General features: G+C 45.8%; 1 protein-coding gene across 1 annotated transcript in view; it reads left to right on the forward strand.

Moving 5' to 3' along the window:
- LOC126183722 (glutamate receptor ionotropic, kainate 5-like) overlaps nucleotides 1–25839 on the forward strand; it is a 266934-nt gene that overhangs the window by 108787 nt on the left and 132308 nt on the right. The window contains exon 3 of the mRNA XM_049925913.1: nucleotides 12902–13077. Within this exon, the coding sequence (XP_049781870.1) occupies nucleotides 12902–13077 (176 nt within the window). The remainder of the gene's footprint in view (nucleotides 1–12901; nucleotides 13078–25839) is intronic.

Raw genomic sequence — 25839 nt, forward strand, 5'->3', positions numbered from 1 at the left:
ATTGGATCGAAGTGATATTTTTTCCATATCCGTAGCACGATTTGTTGGCCAGAGCCATGAAGTGAACTGATATTAGAAGACCGGCCAGTTCCTCCTCATGTTCAGTGTAAAATCTACTGGGCACGCTGTTGATCCTGTTGCCTCTCGCTTATTGCTATGGCTGTCAGTGTCTCATTATCGCGACGGTCGAACGTAAAAACTGTGTTGAGATCTTCTCCGGTGAATCAGTTTTGGAAGACAGAGTTTAGTATTTCGGCCTTTATCATCTTCAGTAGAGGTAAGTTTATCCGAACAGCTGAATTTACGAATGACCAACACATTTTATGCATCCGTCACGACACAGCAGGGAAGTTGTTACTATCGAATTCACTGAACACTTCTCATTTACTTCTCCTTAGGCTTGTTCTGATATCGATCAAATTTTGTTCGTACAAAAGGGTTCGGATTCGTTTCATTCTACGTTCAACTCTCTAAACTTTCGTGGTAGCATCCTAATATTATCGTACTACAATGGGTTCTTCCCATCCCTCACTACTTCCGTGGCCTCTGCGTACACTGGTCAGCCAGAACATTACGACCACCTACCTAACAGACGGTACGTCCACGGCTGGCACGGATAACAGCGGCACGGAAGCAATGAGGCCTTGGTAGGTTGCTGGAGGGAGTTGGCGCTACATCTGCACATACAAGTCTCCTAATTCCCCTAAGTTCTGTGAAGGAGGGACATCAACTCTGATGCCACGTTCAGCCACATCACACATGTCTTCGATCGGGTTCAGGTCTGATGAGTTTGGGAGGGGGGTGGGGGGAGCAGCACATCAGTATGCACTCGCCACTGTGTTCCTCGAACTACTCGATCACGCTCCTGGCCTTGTGGTATGCCGCATTATCTTGTTGAAAAATGCCGCTGCCGTCGGAAAACATGATCGTCATTAACAGGTGTACGTGGTCTGCAACCAGTGTACGATACTCCATGGCCGTCATGGTGGCTTGCACGAGCTCCACTCGACCCGTGGATGTCGACGTGAATGTTCCATAGCGCATAATGGAGCCACCGCCAGATTGTCTCCATCCGGCAGTAGAGGTGTCATGGAGCTGTTCGCTCGGAAGATGACGGATTCGCTCCCTCACATCAGCATGATGAAGTAGGTTCAAATGGTTCAAATGGCTCTGAGCACTATGCGACTTAACTTCTGAGGTCATTAGTCGCCTAGAACTTAGAACTAATTAAACCTAACTAACCTAAGGACATCACACACATCCATGCCCGAGGCAGGATTCGAACCTGCGACCGGAGCGGTCGCGCGGTTCCAGACTGAAGCGCCTTCAACCGCGTGGCCACACTGGCCGGCTGATGAAGTAGGTATCGGGATTCATCAGACCATGCAACGCTCTACCACCGCGTCAACGTACAGTGCCGATGGTCACGTGCCAATTTCAGTCGCAGTTGTCGATATCGTGGTGTTAACATTAGCTCATGCATCGGTCGTCGGCTGCGGAGGATCTTCGTTAGGAGTATTCGGCGCATTGCATGTTCGGACACGCATGTACTCTACCCAGCATTGAAGTCTGATGTTAGTTCCACCACAGTTCGCCGTCTGTCCTGTTCTACCAGTCTGCCCTACCTACGAAGTCCGACGTCTGTAATGAGGGGTGGCCATCCAACCCCACGACGTGTGGACGTGGTTTTACCTTGATTTCGCCACGTGTTGAAGACACTCACCACAGCACTCCTCGAACACCTGACATGTCGTGTAGTTTCCGCAATGCTCACGTCGAGCCTCCGGGGTATCACAACCTGCTCTCGGTCAAACTCAAACAGATCGCGCGCCTTCCCCATTTTGCCCACTGACAGCACGCTCACCGATATTACACGCACCCTGCGTGTGTCTGACTAGCATTCATTCCTCATCAGCTGACGCTGCTATGGCCTAGACGGGTTTATATCGATAATAGATCGGTGGCGATAATGTTATGACTGTTCAGTATATATAGTACATGTCCTGCAACACGACTCAGTTTCTGGCAGAAGACCTTCATGTCCTCCGCCTCAGAGCAGAATGTTTGTTTCAGTTTGCTCGGCTAATTTCTAATCTTTTTACTATCTTAATGATTAAGCAGAAATATCTTCCTCTCTTTCTTCAGTTTCCCTGTGAATCCGGTGATCAGTGATACTGTAACGGCATTGTGGTCGCTGATTTTTATCCCTACGTTGATTGCATAAAAAAGTTTATTACTTTGGCCTGTTCGTAGCCAACTGACTCAATGAGCTTCCTTCGCGGCTGCGCTGTCTCACAATCTACTCAAATTAGTTTTCGGAAAATAATGTTTACCACAGAGTTGCAAAATTCATTGTCCGGCCGGGGAATTGAACCGCCATGCTCCCGAATGCGGTAACAGTGCCACCTCGCTCGGCATCGTTGGGAAACGTGATTAGACTTGCTATTGAGAATAGGTTTGACGTCTCCTTTGCATCATTTTCGTCCTTATCTGAAAAAGAACACACAATATAGTTCAATTTCAGACATCGAAACTTAATGGAAGAGGTAATGGGTTGTTGTTTTGTTAAAGAAACCATCTTCGTATTCACTTAGTAAGATCTGAGGAAATCAGGGAAAGCTAAAATTGGGATGGTCAGCAGTGGATATGAACACAACTTCTGCTGAATGTGTCCAGAGTGTTACTACCTTGACTACAGCTCGAACGTTGAATTCATAAAACTTTCTATTAATTATACTTTTTTTCGTAAGATGATTGCTAAACACTATATGAAATTTCATCTCCATTGCGTATCACAAAGTCCTTACACACTTAAAAAGAGGAAGGAGGTTTAGTGAGTAATGTTTCGGTGCAGAGTCTGAAAAGATTTTAGGTTCGAAAAAAGATGGAATAGGAAATTGACCGCATTCTTTTGAAAGGAGTAATCGCGGAATTTGCTTTAGTTGCTTTATGGAAACAACGGATAACAACTTTGCATGACTGGACGGGTATTTAAACTCGCTCTTTCATGTAGCGCCGCCTTAGTCGGCCTTCGACAATGTATCATTTACAGATTGTATCAGGTCCGGGCACAGATTGGGTTTATTATGTTTTGTTCGCTTTATTTCAGTTTGGAAAATCTTCTGGCCTTCGTAGTTTGCATTAAGACCAAGTTGACTACATAGGTTTATCCAAAAGTCAGGAGTTGTTTCCCACACTACCAGAATCCTGCCAGCCCAAACATTTTACTGGATGATTAGACGAAATATATTGTAGAGTTACCGCGTGAAGCAAATGGATAGCTAGAATTATAATAACGGTGTCCAATGTTACAGGAACTACACTAAATCCAGCGATAAGTGCTGGTAATCAAACATTCTAATTTTACTGAAGTCACTGGGTTAAACAGGACTGAGTATCGAAGAACAGACTATGTGGGAGTATTACATTCATTGTTAAATTTAATGTACGAACCGAAGTTTAGGTTGCTAGCTCTGTCGTAAGTTATTAATCAGAAGTGCCAAAATGAACTTCATCGTTTGAAGAATATCAGGTATCCTGAACCAGATCGCAGCAGGAGTGGGAATATGGGGGCCGTCGTTTTTCGAATACTCAGCGAAAGCTCACATTCGTGAGTACTACATTTAGACATACAGTTAACTGCCACCGGGACGACGAAAAAGTACACTACTGGCCATTAAAACTGCTACACCACGAAGATGACGTACAACAGACGCGAAATTTAACTGACAGGAAGAAAATTCTGTGATATGCAAATTAATAGCTTTTCAGAGCATTCACACAATGCTGGCGCCGGTGGCGACAACTACAACGTGCTGCCATGAGGGAAGTTTCCAACCGATTTCTCATACACAAACAGCAGTTGACCGCCGTTGCCTGGTGAAACGTTGTTGTGATGCCTCGTGTAAGGAGGAGAAATGCGTTACATCACGTTTCCGACTTTGCTAAAGGTCGGATTGTAACCTATCGCGATTGCGGTTTATCGTATCGCGACATTGCTGCTCGCGTTGGTCGAGGTCCAATGACTGTTAGCAGAATATGGAATCGGTGGGTTCAGGAGGGTAATACGGAACGCCGTGCTGGATACCAACGGCCTCGTATCACTAGCAGTCGAGATGACAGGCATCTTATCCGCATGGCTGTAACGGATCGTGCAGCCACGTCTCGATCCCTGAGTCAACAGATGGGGACGTTTGTAAGACAACAACCATCTGCACGAACAGTTCGACGACGTTTGCAGCAGCATGGACTGTCAGCTCGGAGACCGTGGCTGCGGTTACCCTTGACGCTGCATCACAGACTGGAGCGCCTGCGCTGATGTACTCAACGACGAACCTAGGTGCACGAATAGCAAAACGTCATTTTTTCGGATGAATCCAGGTTCTGTTTACAGCTTCATGATGATCGCATCAGTGTTTTGTGACATCGCGGTGAACGCACATTGGAAGCGTGTATTCGTCATCGCTATACTGGCGTATCACCCGGCGTGATGGTATGGGGTGCCATTGGTTACACGTCTCGGTCACCTCTTGTTCGCATTGACGGCACTCTGAACAGTGAACATTACATTTCAGATGTGTTACGACCCGTGGCTCTGAGCACTATGCGACTTAACTTCTCAGGTCGTCAGTCGCCTAGAACTTAGAACTAATTAAACCTAACTAACTTAAGGACATCACAAACATCTATGCCCGAGGCAACATTCGAACCTGCGACCGTAGCGGTCGCTCGGCTCCAGTCTGTAGCGCCTAGAACCGCACGGCCACTCCGGCCAGTGACATGTGGCTTTACCCTTCATTCGATCCCTGCAAAACCCCACATTTCAGCAGGATAATACACGACCGCATATTGCAGGTCCTGTACAGAAAATGTTCGACTGCTGCACTGACCAACACATACTCCATATCTCTCACCAACTGAAAACGTCTGGTCAATGGTGGCCGAGCAACTGGCTCGTCGCAATACGCCTGTCACTACTCTTGATGAACTGTGGTATCGTGTTCAAGCTGCATGTGCAGCTGTACCTGTACACGCCATCCAAGCTCTGTTTGACTCAAAAAAATGGTTCAAATGGCTCTGAGCACTATGGGACTCAACTGCTGAGGTCATTAGTCCCCTAGAATTTAGAACTAGTTAAATCTAACTAACCTAAGGACATCACAAACATCCATGCCCGAGGCAGGATTCGAACCTGCGACCGTAGCGGTCTTGCGGTTCCAGGCTGCAGCGCCTTTAACCGCACGGCCACTTCGGCCGGCTGTTTGACTCAATGCCCAGGCGTATCTAGGCTGTTATTACGACCAGAGGCCGTTGTTCTGGGTACTGATTTCTCAGGATCTAAGCACCCAAATTGCGTGAAAATGTAATCACATGTCAGTTCTAGTATAATATATTTGTCCAATGAATACCCGTCTATCATCTGCATTTCTTCTTGGTGTAGTAACTTTAATGGCCAGTAGTGTATTTATTATTGTATGTCAGGAACAAACTGATATTGAGAAGACAAGATCTTATTGGAGGTACGCTATAAAGTGAAAGCATCTGAAATAGAAGCCGGGCCAAAGATTAAAAAATGGAAATAAAATAATGCGTCAGCAGAACGATGAACATGTTCGCAGAATATAGAGCACATGATGCAGGGAAAACAAACGCCCCCTCACAGGTGACTGATGCGGCCATTCGTCTTACTGCGTGTAGGTAATTAGTTGCTCCTTGGTGCACAGCCAAGTTGGTGTTTCATCCAGACGTGATTTATTTTTGAATTAGTCGTTGGCTCAGTTGCTATATATTTTCTTGGTCTTGAAAGCCTGCCCTACTTTTTACATACCTTAACCTGGGAGTTCATAAGAGATTATGACCCTGGTTTTATTCTGTGAGCCGGCGGCGGTGGTCTAGGCGGTGGTTCTAGGCGCGCAGTCCGGAATCGCGCGACTGCTACGGTCGCAGGTTCGAATCCTGCCTCGGGCATGGATGTGTGTGATGTCCTTAGGTTAGTTAGGTTTAAGTAGTTCTAAGTTCTAGGGGACTGATGACCACAGCTGTTAAGTCCCATAGTGCTCAGAGCCATTTTTTATTCTGTGAAATGTTACCCCTTTATATCAAATCTGACTCATGCGCAAATAAATGCAATCTGGCCGAAATTATTTACGTTTCGGAGTGGCAAGAACTTTCGCATAGCGCAAGGGAATAAAAACTGAAGGCTTAACCGGAGTTAACCAAGACAATTTTGAAGTTAGAATCTATACTGTAGGCTTTAAGCATTTACCAACACGATATCTACATCTACATAGATAATCTGCAAAGTGCCTGGCAGAGGGTTCATCGAACCACTTCAAAATGATTATTATTCTACTCTCGAACAGAACGCGGAAAAAGCGAACACCTATATCTTTCCGTGCAAGCTCTAATGTCCCTTATTTTATTATGATTATCATTTCTCCCTATACAGGTCAGCGTCAACAAGATATTTTCGCATTCGCAGGAGAAAGTTGATGATTGTAATTTCGTGAGAAGATCCCGTCGCAACGAGAAAAGGCTTTGTTTCAGTGATGTCCACCCCAAATCCTGTATCATGTCCGTGACACTCTCTCCCCTATTTCTCGATAATACGAAACGTGCTGTTCCGCTTTGAACTTTCTCGATGTACTCCGTTAATCCTATCTGGTAAGGATACCGCAGTACGCAGCAGTACTCCGAAAGGGGACGGACAAGCGTAGTGTAGGTAGTCTTTCTAGTAGATCTGTTGCATCGTCTAAATGTTCTACCAATAAATCGCCGTCTTTGCTTCACCTTCCCAACAACTTTTTCTGTATATTATTTCCAATCTAAGTTGTTCGTAATCGTAATTCCTAGGTATTTAGTTGAATTTATGGCCTTTAGATTAGATTGATTTATAGTTTAAACGAAGTTTAATGAATTCCTTTAAGCACTTTCCATCATTTAGGGTCAATTGCCAATTTTCGCACGGTGTAGATATCTTTTATAAATCGTTTTGCAATTGTTTTGATCTGCAGATGACAGCATCATCTGCAAACAGTCTAAGACAACTGCTCAGATTTTCTCCTAAATCGTTTATATAGATAAGGAACAGCAGAGAGCCTATAACACAACATTGGACAACGCCAGAAACCACTTTTGTTTTATTCGATGACTTTCCGTCAATTACTATGAATTGCGACCTCTTTCACAGGAAATCACGAATCCTGTCGCATAATTGAGACGATATTCCATAAGAATGCAATTTGATTACAAGCATCTTGTGAGGTACAGTGACAAAAGCCTTTTGGAAATCTAGAAATATGGAATCAATTTGAAATTCCTTGTCAATAACACTCAACAGCTTGTGTGAGTGAAGAGCTTGTTGTCTTCCACACGAACGACATTTTCTGAATCCGCAATGTCTGGTTTGTGGGATGATATGGCAACACAAACACCCAGTCCCCGGGCAGAGAAAATACCCAGCCCGGCCGGGAATCGAACCCTTGACTTCTGAATCAGTGCTGACTATGTGTCAATAAATCGTTTTATTCGGTGTAATACATAGTGTTCGAACACAGTATATGTTCTAAAATCCTGCTGCATACCGACGTTAATGATATGGGCTTGTAATTTAGTCGATCACTCCTATTGCCTTTCTTGAATATTGGTATGACCTGTGCAACTTTCCAGTCTTTGGGTACGGATCTTTCGCCGAGCGAGCAGTTGTATATGATTTCTAAGTATGGAACGATTGCATCAACAAACTATGAAACAAACCTAATCGGTATACAGTCTGGACCTGAAGACTTTGTTTAGTTAAGTGATTTAAGTTGCTTCACTAATCCGAGGATGTCTACTACTAATTTACTTGTCTTGGTAGCTGTTCTTGATTCGCATTCTGGAATATTTACTTCGTCTTCTTTGGTGAAAGTATTTCGGAAGACTGTGTTTAGTAACTTTGCTTTAGCAGAATTGAAAAAAATGGTTCAAACGTCTCTGAGCACTTAACATTTGAGGTCATCAGCCCCCTAGAACTTAGAACTACTTAAACATAACCAACCTAAGGACATCACACACGTCCATGCCCTAGGCAGGATTCGAACCTGCGACCGTAGCAGTCGCACGGTCCCGAACTGAAGCGCCTAGAGCCACTCGGCCACAGCGGCCGGCAGCAGCATTGGCATTGACCGTATTTGCATAGCTATCACGTAGAGAAGGCATTGATTGTGTCTTGCCGCTAGCATACTTTCCATACGACCAGAATCTCTTTGGATTTCGAGACAGAGTTTGTTTGTGGAAACTATTGTAAGCGTCTCGCATTGAAGTCCGCGCTAAATTTCGAGCTTGTGTAAGCTATCGCCAATCCTGAGGATTTTGTGTTCGTTTAAATTTGATGTGCTTTTTTCGTTGTTTCTGCAACAGTGTTCAGACGCATTTTGTGTGCCAAGCGGGATCAGCTCCGTCGTTTAATTTATTTGGTATAAATCTCTCAGCTGCTGTCGACACTATTTCTTTGAATTTAAGCCATATCTGGTGTACACTTATATGGTTGATTTGGAAGGAGTGGAGACTGTCTCTCAGGAAGGCGTCATAGGAATTTTTAACAGATTTTTTGAACAGGTATATTTTCGATTATTTTTGGAGGATTTGGGAGTTACGGTATTCAGTCTCGCTATGACAATCCTACGTTCACTAATCCCTGTATCCGTTTTCATGCTCGTTATTAGCTCAGTATCCTTTGTTGCCAAGAGTTCAAGTGTTTTTCACAACCCTTTACTAGTCGAGTGGGTTCATGAATTAACTGCTCGAAATAATTCGCAGAGAATGAGTTTGGCACAATTTCGGATGATGTTTTATGCGTACCTCCTAATTTAAACATGTATTTTCACCAAAATATCGAGGACAAATTGAAGCCACCACCAACGCGGTTGAAATTTGACACAAGTTTTCTTTGAACTTTTCAGCAATTGGATCATCTGAATTGGGAGGTCGGTAAAAGGATGCAATTATTATGCACAAAAATTGCATCTTACAGATAGAATTCGTCCGATGCACATGTTTTTGCCATGTCTGCCCTACTTCAGCTAATAACCTGATACCCTTGGAATAATGCGCTAGCAGAAATCATCTCTATGTCCGTCGCTCCGCTGTCACGTGTCTGGAATTACAAGAGTGAGACGTACTTAGCTGCGTAGCTGAAATTTTTATTTACGAGGGTTGGAGCTCAAATAGTGGCAACTATTTATTCACAGCTGATACAAAAGAGTTACATGTTTGCACCGTTTACTGTCCTACAAAGTAGTTACCAGCGTTGTGTACAACCCGTTCCAAGCGATGTGGAAGGCGTGGTAAACTGTTAGCAGAGCCTGTTCTGTTGGTGGTGCGAATGGAACGGTCTACTGCCTGTCGAATCTCTGGAACATTTCTGAAGCGAATGCCACGAAACCAAAACTGAAACGCCAGTCCAACGAATGGCGTCACTATGGGTCGCTGCGAGTAGAAAGTGCGTCAGAGTCCCAGTATGGTGATTCTCGTGTACGACTGTGGTGGTGTTCCTCCACGGCAGACCGTCAATGTACAGTATTACTGTTCGTTTTTAGAGTATCACCTACGACTGACTTTGCGAAAGAAGCGGCGACGCTTTCTGCGCAACCCACCCATCAATTTGCACGACAGTGCGCGGGCGCATACAGCACAAGCTGTGGCTCCTCTGTTCGGTCGATGGGACTGGGAAGTACTGTACCACCCACCATACTCCTCGGACCTAAGTCCTTGTGACTTTGATTTGATTCCAAAGATGAAGGAACCACGACGTGGGATTCGCTTTAGAACTGTTCCAGAGATTCGACAGGCAGTAGACCGCTCCATTCGCACCATCAACAGAACAGGCTCTGCTATCGGTATACTACGCCTTCCACATCGCTGGTGACTACTTTGAAGCACAGTAACAGGTGCAAACATGTAACTCTTTTGTATCAGTTGTGAATAAATAGTTGCCACTATTTAAGTTCCAAACCTCGTAATAAGTCTGCAATCTCTGCTTAAGGCAGGCTAATTCACCACAGTTTTGGATACAATAAAAATGAATAGAGTATGTTTAAAGAACGTGGTTTTTGAGAAAACACATGTCCTTAGGTAAGGGAACACTTGACTTCCTCCCAGATTTACTAATTCGAGCTTGGGTCCATTTCTGATGACGTCGACATCGATGGTGCCTTAAATCCTTACCTTTCTTTTTCTGATCTTGGTATACCTGGATTTATTGTTGAAGCATGAAACAACATTTTCTTTTGTCTGTGCAGAACCCAAGGAACAAGAATCGAAATACCAGACAGTGTCCTTGAGGGAATGATTCGAAACTCTGTTAGAAGAAAGGAATACTTTTTGGTGCCTTACCCTTATGGTACAGTCTGATTATTTTCTGAAACAGAAATAAAGTACGTTCATCAGTAATAAATTCAGTGTAAGAATGTGAGTAGGAGAGCTAAGTACTATCTTTACATAAAGTTACCTTGGATATTTGGGTAGCTTACGTACAAGGGCAGGAGCTACATTACTGGCCATTAAAATTGCTACACCAAGAAGAAATGCAGATGATAAACGGGTATTCATTGGACAAATATATTATACTAGAACTGACACGTGATTACATTTTCACGCAATTTGGGTGCACAGATTCTGAGAAATCAGTACCCAGAACAACCACCTCTGGTCGTAATAACGGCCTTGATACTCCTGGGCATTGAGTCAAACAGAGCTTGGATGGCGTGTACAGGTACAACTGCCCATGCAGCTTCAACACGATACCACAGTTCATCAAGAGTAGTGACTGGCGTATTGTGACGAGCCAGTTGCTCGGCCACCATTGACCAGACGTTTTCAATTGGTGAGAGATCTGGAGAATGTGCTGGTCAGTGCAGCAGTCTAACATTTTCTGTATCCAGAAAGGCCCGTACAGGACATGCAACATGCGGTCGTGCATTATCCTGCTGAAATGTAGGGTTTCACAGGAATCGAATGAAGGGTAGAGCCACGGGTCGTAACACATCTGAAATGTAACGTCCACTGTTCAAAGTGCCGTCAGTGCGAACGGGAGGTGAACGAGACGTGTAACCAATGGCATACCAATACCATCAGGCCGGGTGATACGCCAGTATGGCGATGACGAATACATGCTTCCAATGTGCGTTCACCGTGATGTCGCCAAACACGGATGCGACAATCATGATGCAGTAAACAGAGCCTGGATTCATCCGAAAAAAATGATGTTTTGCCATTCGTGCACCCAGGTTTGTCGTTGAGTACACCATCACAGGCGCTCCTGTCTGTGATGCGGCGTCAAGGGTAACCGCAACCATGGTCTCCGAGCTGATAGTCCATGCTGCTGCAAACGTCGTCGAACTGTTCGTGCAGATGGTGGTTGTCTTGCAAACATCCCCATCTGTTGACTCAGGGATCGAGACGTGGCTGCACGATCCGTTACAGCCATGCGGATAAGATGCCTGTCATCTCGACTGCTAGTGATACGAGGCCGTTGGTATCCAGCACGGCGTTCCGTATTACCCTCCTGAACCCACCCATCCCATATTCTGCTAACAGTTATTGGTTCTCGACCAACGCGAGCAGCAATGTTGCGATACGGTAAACCGCAATCGCGATAGGCTACAATCCGACCTTTATCAAAGTCGGAAACGCGATGGTACGCATTTCTCCTCCTTACATGAGGTATCACAACAACGTTTCACCAGGCAACGCCGGTCAACTGCTGTTTGTGTATGAGAAATCGGTTGGAAACTTTCCTTATGTCAGCACGTTGTTGGTGTGGCCGCCGGGACCAACCTTGTGTGAATGCTCTGAAAAGCTAATCATTTGCATATCACAGCATCTTCCTCCTGTCAGTTGAATTTCGCGCCTGTAGCACGTCATCTTCGTGGTGTAGCCATTTTAATGGCCAGTAGTGTAAAACATGACGACATCATCCCTGCCTCCCCTCGCCTCCCGTCTCCTGACCTCTCTAAAAACATGCCGCTCTCATTCCCCTCTGCTAAGATATTGCACTTTCTTGCAAATAAGGGAATCAGAGAGAGTGTAAGGTAACACACATGTATTTCACTCTCTGTCACAACCTAGTATCTTACCTACATTAAAAACCAAAGAGCCAATCAGAGTGTACCCAAAGCCTGCCATATTCTTCTTTGTACCCCACTTGGCACCAAACAGAACAAAACATGTGGTGAGGAGGGAGGCAGAGGGGGTGGCAGGAGGGCTGCGTAGGTGCAACGTTAGAGTGCTAAGATACAGTATGTACATATGCTTAGGTAGCAAGCTCTCACACACATCGAGACCTGCTGACATGCTTAAACTTGCATGTGTCTTATTTCTAATATTACAGAAATGCAGACTGCAGATGTATCAAGTTGCTACCAGATTGGGGGCAGCTGTGTACTAGTGAACTGGCAAGAAGGAAATATCTCTGTGGCTTCAGGGAATAATGTTTTTCTGCTAAATCAGAGATCGGGGTTTCGAAAGCAGGACGATTTATAAACAGTTATATGACACCCTTTGTTAGGGATATGTGTACGAGAAAAATTATAAACTGTGTAGCAGATCAGATACCACTTTAAACTGTTCGCGTCAGTACGTAGTTCAGAGGGTAATTGTTGTGTACAAATCTTAGCAGGAGTAGTATGCCTAGTGAAACACCGTAATATCAAACCATCTTTTGGACTGATGACTGAAACCTCCAGATTCATTTTTTTCGTCCAGATTACTTTTTAACATGGCACGTGAAACATGTTTAGAATAACGATATTGCTATTGTATAATGCATTTTTGATATGCTACATTTTCGAAATAAAGTTCATAATGGTTTAGATACTTATATTTCCGGTAATATTCCAAATAAAATTGTTTTCTTTTTCAGATATTCGAAGCAGTATGAGTTCAACGAAGTTCAGAAAAGAGCTTTCACACTTGTTTATTCCGGCTGGCTCCATCAAGTTTGAAGGAAGCGTCGTAAGCCGACTGTCTTGCAATGAACAGAATCCATTCTTCATCATCATATTACACAGTAAAAAAATACATCTTTCTTTACAGACGGTGAGCATTATTTTCGATCCTGCATTTACTAACTATAGTGACGAATTTAAATGTTACAGAAATTCAGTGACAACGAAGCACTAAGATATTGTGGTAAATATGCATAAGAGATGCAGTTAAACTGACACCTTATATTAGAGGTACTGACAAAACTATCTGAAATTAAACTACGTAAATTCTTTAGTATTAGTGCTACAGGAAAGTCTATTTGTATTAAATTATTTACACTTTCGTGAAGTACGCACATATCATTTAGCGCAATAGTATCTGGTAGCAAGAAAGTCGAAGACAGATGCACAACTCTGGTTCAGGGAATAGTATTTTTTTTTTTTTGTGGTTTTAGGGCGCACAACTTCAATGGTCATTAGCGCCCTGACTACTCTAAGAATGTACCGCGAGGCAAAAGTTGACAACAACAACTAAAAGGGAAAACACGATAAAAGACAGACTGACAGGCATAGGATTAAAAAACAGCATCATCAAATGTCCTTAGAGAGTTTTGTCAAATTGATAAAACGAAGAACACGAGCAACTGCTCGTGGGTCATCCGCTAAAAATGGCATCGAAAGTACTTGGCAGGTTAAGATCTACACGCAGTGTGTTAAAATCTGGACACGACATTAAAATGTGTCGAACCGTCAGCAATTGCCCACATGGGCAGAACGGCGCCGGCGCAGCCGTCAGCAGATGGCGATGGCTGAACCGGCAGTGTCCAATTCTTAACCGGGCCAAAACTACCTCCTCCCGCCGAGAAGGGCGTGAGGAGGACGTCCAAGCCACGGGAAGAGGTTTTAAGGCCCGAAGCTTGTTGTCTGTAAGTGCAGCCCAATCGGCATGCCACAGCGATAAAATGCGCCGACAAATGACCCTGCTAAAATCGGACGAAGGGACACAACAAGAAGCTGTCCGAGGCTGGAGGACCGCAGCCTTGGCCGCGGCATCTGCAGCTTCGTTCCCAGGGATACCGACATGGCCAGGAACCCACATAAAGCTAACCGGAGAACCGACGTCCACCAGCTGCTGAAGAGAGCGTTGGATCCGGTGTACGAAAGGGTGAACCGGGTACGGATCACTGAGGCTCTGGATGGCGCTCAGGGAGTCGGAGCAGATGACATAAGCAGAATGTCGGTGGCGGCAGATGTAAAGAACAGCCTGGTAGAGGGCAAAGAGCTCAGCTGTGAAGACCGAACAATGGCCATGGAGCCGGTATTTGAAACTTTGTGCCCCGACAATAAAGGAACACCCGACCCCGTCATTGGTCTTAGAGCCATCTGTATAAATGAAAGTCATGTTGATGAACTTCGAACGAAGTTCCAAAAAACGGGAGTGGTAGACCGAACCGGGGGTAACCTCTTTTGGGAGCGAGCTGAGGTCAAGGTGAACGCGGACCTGAGCCTGGAGCCAAGGTGGCGTGTGGCTCTCGCCCACTCGAAAGGTTGCAGGGAGTGAAAAATTAAGGTGTTGAAGGAGGCGACGAAAGCGAACTCCAGGGGGTAGCAGGGCAGAGACATACAACCCATATTGACGGTCGAGAGAGTCGTCAAAAAAGGAACGATAAGACGGATGGTCGGGCATTGACAGTAGCCGACAGGCATACCGACTAAGCAGTATATCGCGCCGGTAGGTGAGTGGCAATTCGCCAGCGTCAGCATGAAGACTCTCTACGGGACTAGTATAAAATGCTCCGATCGCAAGTCGTAAACCCCGATGTTGTATGGAGTTGAGGCGGCGTAAGATGGATGGCCGTGCAGAGGAGTATACGAAGCTCCCATAATCCAGCTTAGAGCGGACGATCGACCGATATAGACGAAGTAGGACGGTTCGATCCGCTCCCCACGACATACCACTGAGAACACGGAGGACATTTAAAGAACGGGTACAACGGGCGGCCAAATATGACACATGTGGAGACCAGCTAAGTTTCCTGTCAAATGTAAGGCCTAAAAATTTGGTTGTCTCCACGATTTGGAGAGCAACGGGACCGAGTCGTAAGGACGGTGGGAGAAACTCTTTGTAGCGCCAGAAGTTAATACAGACCGTCTTCTCGGCAGAAAAACGGAAGTCATTGGCGACACTCCAGGAGGAAAGACGGTCAAGAGAACGCTGAAGACAGCGCTCCAGGACACGTGTACACTGCGCGCTGCAATAGATGGTAAAATCGTCCACGAAAAGGGAGCCTGATACATCATCTGGGAGGCAATCCATTATTGGATTGATCGCGATGGCGAAGAGAGCGACGCTCAAAACTGAGCCCTGTGGCACCCCATTCTCCTGGCGAAAGATGTCGGACAGGACAGAACCCACACGTACCCTCAACTGTCGATCCATTAAAAAGGAACGAATAAAAAGAGGGAGGCGACCGCGAAGGCCCCATGTATGCATGGTGCGGAGAATGCCCGCCCTCCAACAGGTGTCGTAAGCCTTCTCCAAATCAAAGAAGTTATTCATAATGAAGGTCGACAAGGTAACCAGATGGTCAACAGCAGAGCGGCGCCTACGAAATCCACATTGTACATTGGTAAGTAGGCGTCGAGACTCGAGCAGCCAAACCAATCGAGAGTTAACCATTCGCTCCATCACTTTACAGACACAGCTGGTAAGCGAGATAGGTCGATAACTGGAAGGCAAGTGCTTGTCCTTCCAGAGGAGGGAGGGAATAGTAGTCTTCGTCTTACATTCATGAATTAGGCAGCTACCCTGTTCCGTTTTCGCAGTGCTTATATCCATTGTTTCCTTGGTCGACCTATGTCGCTCCTTCGTTTCAGGCTGTAGCTCAGGATTTTCTCTGGATAACTTTCCACATCCCTTTCTATTCACTTGCTGTTTCTACCCATCTCTGTATTATGTTATTTGCTCTTTACTGGCACGTACATTCAACCCATTCCAAAAGTTTCCACTTTTAATGAAGTCTCTTCTTGCGTAGCCATGCCCTCTCCATGCATTTTTCTCTGCTGCTTTTATTGTGCTGTTATATTTCTTTTCGTCTATCTATCTCTCGCCTTAACACACCTCTTATGTTATAGCCAAAGTTAAAAAAAAACAATTTTTGTAGCTTTTCTTTCCAGGTTTTGTCTCTGCATGCCCTGTCTATAGTTTCACATACTGCTTGAAATTTGTGCACGATTTCATCTACATCATTATCATAATCGTAACTCGTGTCGTAGATGTCTGATTTCAGATGTGACAGGTATATAGTTATTTAGTTGTTTATGCTATCTTCCGCTGAATTACGTATTTTCTTGAAAGGAAAACAGATAGTTATCCAGCAATTGAATTAGATAAACATACTAATCTACGGGGGCGTGCTGAAAAGTAATGCCTCCGAATTTTTTATTCTGTTCTCAGTAGCGGATGAGATGTTACAAGCCATGCATATTGCTCGGTCGACCTTCCCGCTTCGCTGACTCAAGTTGCAACCCTCTGCTATTTGCAGGTTATAAAGTAAACATACAATGAAGTGAAGATGACCTCCAGTTAGCAGTCCAGCAGAGAAAACAAATTTTTACCGAATAAAATCTTAAAATTCGATTACGTAAGATAAAAGCCCCGCCAAGAGCCATGGAGCTTGTCGAGGAGAGATGACTTACGTGTCTCAGCGATACAGATAGCCGTACCGTAGGTACAACCGTAGCGGGAAGATATCCGTGAAGAGGCTAGACGAATATGCGGTCCTTGAAGAAGGGCAGCAGAGTTTTCAGTAACTACAGGGACGACACACTGGATAATTGGCTGATCTGGCCTTGTAACGTCAGTCAATATGGCCTTGCAGTGATGGTATTGTGAAGGGCTGAAAGCGAGGGGAAATTACAGCCATTATTTTTCCCGAAGGCCTGCAGCTATACTGTAAGGTTAAATGATGATGATATCGTATTGGGTAAAATATTCTGGAGGTAAAATAGTCTCCTATCCGGGCAGGGATTACGTAGGATGATGTCGTTATCAGGAAAAACAAATCTGGAATTTTACGGGAGGAAACGGGGTGTGTTAGATCTCTTAATCGGGTAGGTAGGCTAGAAAACTTAGAATGGGAAATGGGTAGGCTGAAGTTAGATGTAGTTGGAATTAGTGAAGTATGGTGGTAGAAGGAAAAAGACTTCTGGTCAGCTGAGTACTTGGTTAAAAATACAAAATCAGATACGGTAATGCAGAAGTACGAGGTCTGTCTAAAAAGTATCTGACCTTTGATTTTCGCGCACAAAATAGAGACGATAGCGCGGCGCCACTGTAAACAGTAAAGGAAGAGACGTTAATGCGCATGCGTGAATTTTGTCCCCGCTTTCCAGCGCGTCAGCCGCTGAGTGAGGTGCTACACAGCGTGTTCGTCGGATTGCCGATTCTCTCAAGATGGCTGAACGTGTTGAGCAAAGATACTGCATCAAATTTTGTCAAGCTTGGTGATTCTCAAAGCGAAACAATTCAGCAGGTGTTTGGAGAAGATACGATGTGTGTAACACAAATTAAGGTGTGGTTCAACCGATTCAAAAGTGGCCGCGCATCAGCGGAGAGTAACCAGCGTTCTGGCAGGCCCCAAACTGCTCGGAGTGCAGCTGTTGTTGATAGGAGGCAGAATTTGGTGATGGCAGACCGTCGTATGATTGTGCAGGAGATTGGTGGTGGTGGTGGTGGTGGTGGTGGTGGTGGTGGTTAGTGTTTAACGTCCCGTCGACAACGAGGTCATTAGAGACGGAACGCAAGCTCGGGTTAGGGAAGGATTGGGAAGGAAATCGGCCGTGCCCTTTCAAAGGAACCATCCCGACATTTGCCTGAAACGATTTAGGGAAATCACGGAAAACCTAAATCGGGATGGCTGGAGACGGGATTGAACCGTCGTCCTCCCGAATGCGAGTCCAGTGTATGCAGGAGATTGCCCAAGAGGTTGGAGTGAGTAAAGATTCTGCACATGCAATTTTGTGTGATGGTTAGAACATGCACCGAGTGGCTGCGAAATTCGTACCCTAGTTGTTGTCGCCAGAACAAAAAGACGTTTTGATGTTGCACAGGACCTTCTGGACACCAGCAACACTAATCCTGGGTTTCTGAACACCATGATAACTGGAAATGAGTCATGGGTGTACGGGTACGACCCAGAAACAAAAAGACAGTCGTCGAAATGGAAGCACCCCGAGTCTCCAAGGCCGAAGAATGTGCGGCAAGTGCGATGCAAAATCAAGGTGATGCTGACTGTCTTCTTTGATGTCCGTGGAATTGTGCATCACGAATACGCACCGGAAGGACAAAGAGTGACAAAGGAGTACTATCAAGATGTTCTCCGTGACGCAGTTCGGCACAAAAGACCAGACATGTGGACGGCGAAAAACTGGCAACTGCATCACGATAATGCTTCCGCACATTCATCGCTATTGATCCAAAATTTCTTGGCCAAACATGGAATTACAGCCGTTCGCTAACCTGCCTACTCTATAGACATGGCTCCTTGCGACTTCTGGTTTTTTCCAAAATTGAAGACGCCACTGAAAGGATTCCGTTTTGAGAGTAGAGAAGAGATAATGCGGAACACGACGACGGAACTGAACACCTTTCCCAAAGAAGACTTCCAGAGGTGTTTCCAGCGGTGTAAGCATCGGTGGGCTAAGTGTGTGCAAGCACAAGGGGCCACCTTTGAACGGGATTAGAGTCCCAACCCCGTCAGGTATTCGGAATATTTTTTCTGGCCAAAGGTCGGATACTTTTTATACAGGTTTCGTAGGTCTAATAATGAATAAGAAAATAGGAATGCGGGTAAGCCACTACTATCAGTATAGTGAACACATTATTGTAACCAAGAAAGACAGGAAGCCAACACCCACCACAGTCGTTCAAGGTTGTATGCCAACTAGCACCGCAGCTGATGCAGAGATTGAGACAATGTATGATGAGATAAAAGAAATCTATCGCGAGGAAAATTGAATTGTCTCATTCAGTATGGTCCACATTTACTTGGTTAGAATTTTTGTTTACTTTATCTTGCATCCTGCGTGAAAATATTAAGAAGCTGGATAGGTGTATTCCCTTTGGGCTCCGTGTATGTACGAGGCGTAGTAGCGAGTGAACAGACCAATGTTCTTGCAAGAGGTGCCAACTATGGCGCAGCGATACTTAATACGACAATAGTGTCCCTTATAGTACAACGACGTTCATGCTCTACTGTTTCTTAGGAACAACGGTTTCAATTTACTGCCGCTAACTGCCCACTTAACCACGTTCAGGCGCACGACGAACACTTATTAATCATACAACTCCAGGGAAGCGCTGGTACGAATGCCTTCAGCATTGGAAACTATAACGAACACCACTGGGATCCTCGGAAATGATTCAGTGAAACAGCACTGCCTCATTAGCAGGATTCAGGCCTTAATAGTTGGTAACCTCTCTTGTGATGGGGTTGGAGAAGTGAAGTGCCTGGGTGGGATATCCACGTAGGTGACTTCAACGTAGACCGACATCTACATAGTTACTCCTCAAGCCACTGTACTCAAAGTACATGGCGTAGAGTCATGCAAAACGGAGATACAAGAGAAGATATAGACCAGATCTGCAATTTGATCTTACCAAAATCTCAATCAAGAGTTAATGTCACGCAGTCAGTAGGAAAACTAAAAATACCAGATGCACTAGACGATTACAAATGGGTCTAAACACTATGGGACTTAACATCTGAGGTCATCGGTCCCCTGGACTTAGAACTACACTCCTGGAAATTGAAATAAGAACACCGTGAATTCATTGTCCCAGGAAGGGGAAACTTTATTGACACATTCCTGAGGTCAGATACATCACATGATCACACTGACAGAACCACAGGCACATAGACACAGGCAACAGAGCATGCACAATGTCGGCACTAGTACAGTGTATATCCACCTTTCGCAGCAATGCAGGCTGCTATTCTCCCATGGAGACGATCGTAGAGATGCTGGATGTAGTCCTGTGGAACGGCTTGCCATGCCATTTCCACCTGGCGCCTCAGTTGGACCAGCGTTCGTGCTGGACGTGCAGACCGCGTGAGACGACGCTTCATCCAGTCCCAAACATGCTCAATGGGGGACAGATCCCGAGATCTTGCTGGCCAGGGTAGTTGACTTACACCTTCTACAGCACGTTGGGTGGCACGGGATACATGCGGACGTGCATTGTCCTGTTGGAACAGCAAGTTCCCTTGCCGGTCTAGGAATGGTAGACCGATGGGTTCGATGACGGTTTGGATGTACCGTGCACTATTCAGTGTCCCCTCGACGATCACCAGTGGTGTACGGCCAGTGTAGGAGATCGCTCCCCACACGATGATGCCGGGTGTTGGCCCTGTGTGCCTCGGTCGTATGCAGTCCTGATTGTGGCGCTCACCTGCACGGCGCCAAACACGCATACGACCATCATTGGCACCAAGGCAGAAGCGACTCTCATCGCTGAAGACGACACGTCTCCATTCGTCCCTCCATTCACGCCTGTCGCGACACCACTGGAGGCGGGCTGCACGATGTTGGGGCGTGAGCGGAAGACGGCCTAACGGTGTGCGGGACCGTAGCCCAGCTTCATGGAGACGGTTGCGAATGGTCCTCGCCGATACCCCAGGAGCAACAGTGTCCCTAATTTGCTGGGAAGTGGCGGTGCGGTCCCCTACGGCACTGCGTAGGATCCTACGGTCTTGGCGTGCATCCGTGCGTCGCTGCGGTCCGGTCCCAGGTCGACGGGCACGTGCACCTTCCGCCGACCACTGGCGACAACATCGATGTACTGTGGAGACCTCACGCCCCACGTGTTGAGCAATTCGGCGGTACGTCCACCCGGCCTCCCGCATGCCCACTATACGCCCTCGCTCAAAGTCCGTCAACTGCACATACGGTTCACGTCCACGCTACCAGTGTTAAAGACTGCGATGGAGCTCCGTATGCCACGGCAAACTGGCAGACACTGACGGCGGCGGTGCACAAATGCTGCGCAGCTAGCGCCAATCGACGGCCAACACCGCGGTTCCTGGTGTGTCCGCTGTGCCGTGCGTGTGATCATTGCTTGTACAGCCCTCTCGCAGTGTCCGGAGCAAGTATGGTGGGTCTGACACACCGGTGTCAATGTGTTCTTTTTTCCATTTCCAGGGGTGTACTTAAACCTAACAAACCTAAGGACATCACACACATCCGTGCCCGAGGCAGGATTCGAACCTGCGACCGTAGCAGCAGTGCGGTTCAGGACTGAAGCCCCTAGAACCGCTCGGCCACAGCGGCCGGCAGATGATTACAAGTCCAGTAATACTGAACTGATATAAGATGGGAAGCACCTAGAAAAAAGATTTATATTAATTCCTTTGTTTCTGAGCAGAAAGATGTGTGATGTGTCTTCAGTTCTCCACAGAATGTAGAAACTTTAGAAGTCGAATCCAGTGCACTCGTAATCGAGATGAAATATACAGCAATCTAAACACTTTAGGCCTAACGAGACATACATTTCTCGCGTGACCAGATCTCGTCGCTCCAACGGATACCCGTCAATAGTTCATAACATTTCTCGGTTTTATTCCAGTGCCGGCCGTTGTCGCCAAGCGGTTCTAGGCGCTTCAGTCCGGAACGGCGCAGGTTCGAATCCTGCCTCGGGCATGGATGTGTGTGACGTCCTTAGGTTAGTTAGGTTTGAGTAGTTCTAAGTCAAGGGGACTGATGACCTCAGATGTTAAGTCCCATAGTGCTTGGAGCCATTTGGTTTTTTATGCCAGTGGCAAGATTCAAATGGTTCAAATGGCTCTGAGCACTATGGGACTCAACATCTTAGGTCATAAGTCCCCTAGAACTTAGAACTACTTAAACCTAACTAACCTAAGGACAGCACACACACCCATGCCCGAGGCAGGATTCGAACCTGCGACCGTAGCAGTCCCGCGGTTCCGGACTGCAGCGCCAGAACCGCTAGACCACCGCGGCCGGCCCAGTGGCAAGACATGCTGAATATTGTCATATGTTACGACCTAGTTGGGCTCATTCCTCTAGGCCTCATCGCAATGTACGAGTTGTCAATCACCTGCATCTACAGTGTGTTACCGAAACACTTCGTAGAGTTTTAGAGGGTGTCATGAGGAACAAATTGAGGATAGGAATCAATATCCGGAAACGTCATTCAACGACGTTACAGGACGTCCAAGTTATAGGCGACGGCTCCTGCCAGTAGCCACCCTTTCGGCAGAAAACGTGACTTTGCACATTGACGGACCATCTTCGGAGCGTCTCGAAATGTTGTTTGCTATTGAGTGATCGCGACTGACTGCCACGATCAGCAGTGGAGCAGATGGAGCTAGCTTCTGTGTAGATGGGCCTCGTATTCTATACAGTTCATTTTCTTCCTGGAACCCTCTAAAATCTCCAATGTTTTTCGGTGTACATGAAAAAAAAAAAAGAACTCCTGGATCCAAACCTGTGTCCAAAACCACCATCCACCGAGGCAACAGAACATCCATAGGAGACAAGGACTATCTACGCAGCGGCTAGCCCCATGTTCTCCACCAGCGATCGTGGCAGTCATTCACAATCACTGAATAACAAACATCAAAGATTCAGGTGTTCCTTTCTCCCACGCGCCATTCGAGAGTGTAATGGTTCAAATGGCTCTGAGCACTATGGGACTTAACTGCTGTGGTCATCAGTCCCCTAGAACTTAGAACTACTTAAACCTAACTAACCTAAGGACATCACACACATCCATGCCCGAGGCAAGATTCGAACCTGCGACCGTAGCGGTCACGCGGTTCCAGACTGTAGCGCCTAGATCCGCAAGGCCACTCCGTCCGGCTGTAATGGTAGAGAAGTAGCATGAAAATGGTTCGATGAACCCTCTGCCAGGCACTTAAGTGTGAATCGCAGAGTAACCATGTAGATGTAGAATAGTATGTAAGCGGAGCAAACACGGGCTGCAAGTGGGGGAAATCCATTGAGATAAGCGACTTTGACAAAGGGCAGATTCTTATTAAGCAGAGCCTGTGAATGAGTATCTCGAAAACGGCGAAGGTGGTCGATTGTGCACGAGCAACCGTCGCGAGTATCTACAGAAAGAGGTATAAGGACAGTGAAACTACCACTACGCGATAAATCGTTGGATGTCCACGACTCTACACAGAACGTGAGGTTAGAAGGCCTGACCGCTCTGTAAAGGATTGATGGTGATCTGTGACATCTCTGCCGAAAGAGCACAATGCTGGTTGACTCCCAAGTGTTTCGGAGCACACCGTTCATCGTACACCGTTGAACACGAAGCACCGCAGTAGACCCCTACGTGTTCGCATGTTGACCCAACGACATTGTGAATTACGACTGCAGTGGGCACAGGGCCATCGGAACTCGACCGTCGATAATGGAAACGTGTCCGCTCTTCGAGTGAATCACATTTTTGTTACACTAGGTCGCTGGTCGTCTCCACAAACGCCGTCATCGAGGTGAATGGCGGTTCGAAACGTCCGGTGCACCACGGACGCAGGCAGGTGGGAACAGTATTATGCTATGGGAGACATTTTTCTGCGTTTCGGTGGGACCTGTGGTAGAAATCAAAGGCACGCTGACAGCTGCGAACCATCGGCACACGCTGGATGTCCTACCCGACGACGATTTCCTCTTTCAGCTGTACAATTTTCCGTGCCTGTAGTGAAGGCAGCAGAGGGTCAAGTTGGTAAAAAGACGAGGGCTAATAGAAATCCTTGGGTAACAGAAGAAATATCGAATTTAATTGATGGAAGGCGAAAATATAAAAATGCAGTAAATGAAGCAGACAAAAAGGAATACAAACGTCTCAAAAATGAGATCGACAGGAAGTGCAAAATGGCTAAGCAGGGTTGGCTAGAGGACAAATGTACGCATGTAGAGGCTTATCTCACTAAGGGTAAGATAGATACTGCCTACAGGAAAATTAAAGAGACATTTGGAGAAAAGAGAACCACTTGCATGAATATCAAGAGCTCAGATGGAAACCCAGTTCTAAGCAAAGAAGGGAAAGCAGAAAGGTGGAAGGAGTATATAGAGGGTCTATACAAGGGCTATGTACTTGAGGACAATATTATGGAAATGGAGAGGATGTAGATGAAGATGAAAGAGGAGATATGATACTGCGTGAAGAGTTTGACAGAGCACTGAAAGACCTGAGTCGAAACAAGGCCCCGGGAGTAGACAACATTCCATTAGAACTACTGACGGCCTTGGGAGAGCCAGTCCTAACAAAACTCTACCATCTGGTGAGCAAGATGTATGAAACAGGCGAAACACCCTCAAACTTCAAGAAGAATATAATAATTCCAATCCCAAAGAAAGCAGGTGTTGACAGATGTGAAAATTACCGAACAATCAGTTTAATAAGCCACAGCTGCAAAATACTAACACGAATTCTTTACAGAAGAATGGAAAAACTAGTAGAAGACGACCACGGGGAAGATCAGTTTGGATTCCGTAGAAACATTGGAACACGTGAGGCAATACTGACCTTACGACTTATCTTAGAAGAAAGATTAAGGAAAGGCAAACCTACGTTTCTAGCATTTGTAGACTTAGAGAAAGCTTTTTATAATGTTGACTGGAATACTCTCTTTCAAATTCTAAAGGTGGCATGGGTAAAATACAGGGAGCGAAAGGCTATTTATAATTTGTACAGAAACCAGATGGCAGTTATAGGAGTCGAGGGGTATGAAAGGGAAGCAGTGGTTGGGAAGGGAGTGGGACAGGGGTGTAGCCTCTCCCCGATGTTATTCAATCTGTATACTGAGCAAACAGTAAAGGAAACAAAAGAAAAATTTGGAGTAGGTATTAAAATCCATGGAGAAGAAATAAAAACTTTGAGGTTCGCCGATGATATTGTAATTCTATCAGAGACAGCAAAGGACTTGGAAGAGCAGTTGAACGGAATGGACAGTGTCTTGAAAGGAGGATATAAGATGAATATCAACAAAAGCAAAACGAGGATAATGGAATGTAGTTGAATTAAGTCGGGTGATGCTGAGATAATTATATTAGGAAATGAGACACTTAAAGCAGTAAAGGAGTTTTGCTATTTGGGGAGCAAAATAACTGATGATAGTCGAAGTAGAGAAGATATAAAATGTAGACTGGTAATGGCAAGGAAATCGTTTCTGAAGAAGAGAAATTTGTTAACATCGAGTATAGATTTGAGTGTCAGGAAGTCGTTTCTGAATGTATTTGTATGGAGTGTAGCCATGTATGGAAGTGAAACATGGACGATAAATAGTTTGGACATGAAGAGAATAGAAGCTTTCGAAATGTGGTGCTACAGAAGAATGCTGAAGATTGGATGGGTAGATCACGTAACTAATGATGAAGTATTGAATAGAATTGGGGAGAAGAGAAGTTTGTGGCACAACTTGACAAAAAGAAGGGTCCGGTTAATAGGACATGTTCTGAGGCATCAAGGGATCACCAGTTTAGTATTGGAGGGCAGCGTGGAGGGTAAAAATCGTAGAGGGAGACCAAGAGATGAATACACTAAGCAGATTCAGAAGGATGTAGGTTGCAGTAAGTACTGGGAGATGAAGAAGCTTGCACAGGATAGAGTAGCATGGACAGCTGCATCAAACCAGTCTCAGGACTGAAGACCACAACAACAACAACAAAAACTGAATCAGAAGCGTGCTACAGTGGTTTGAGGAGCATTATAGGGAACTCACGTTGATGTCCCGGCGACCAAATTCGCCTGATATAAACCCTATGGAACCCAACTGGGTCGTTATTGGGCGCCATCACCGCGTATGCAGGTCAGCGGCCCGTGATTTACGCGAATTAGATGACC

The sequence above is a fragment of the Schistocerca cancellata genome, chromosome 4, assembly GCF_023864275.1.
Source record: "Schistocerca cancellata isolate TAMUIC-IGC-003103 chromosome 4, iqSchCanc2.1, whole genome shotgun sequence".
Classification (NCBI taxonomy): Eukaryota; Metazoa; Arthropoda; class Insecta; order Orthoptera; family Acrididae; genus Schistocerca; species Schistocerca cancellata.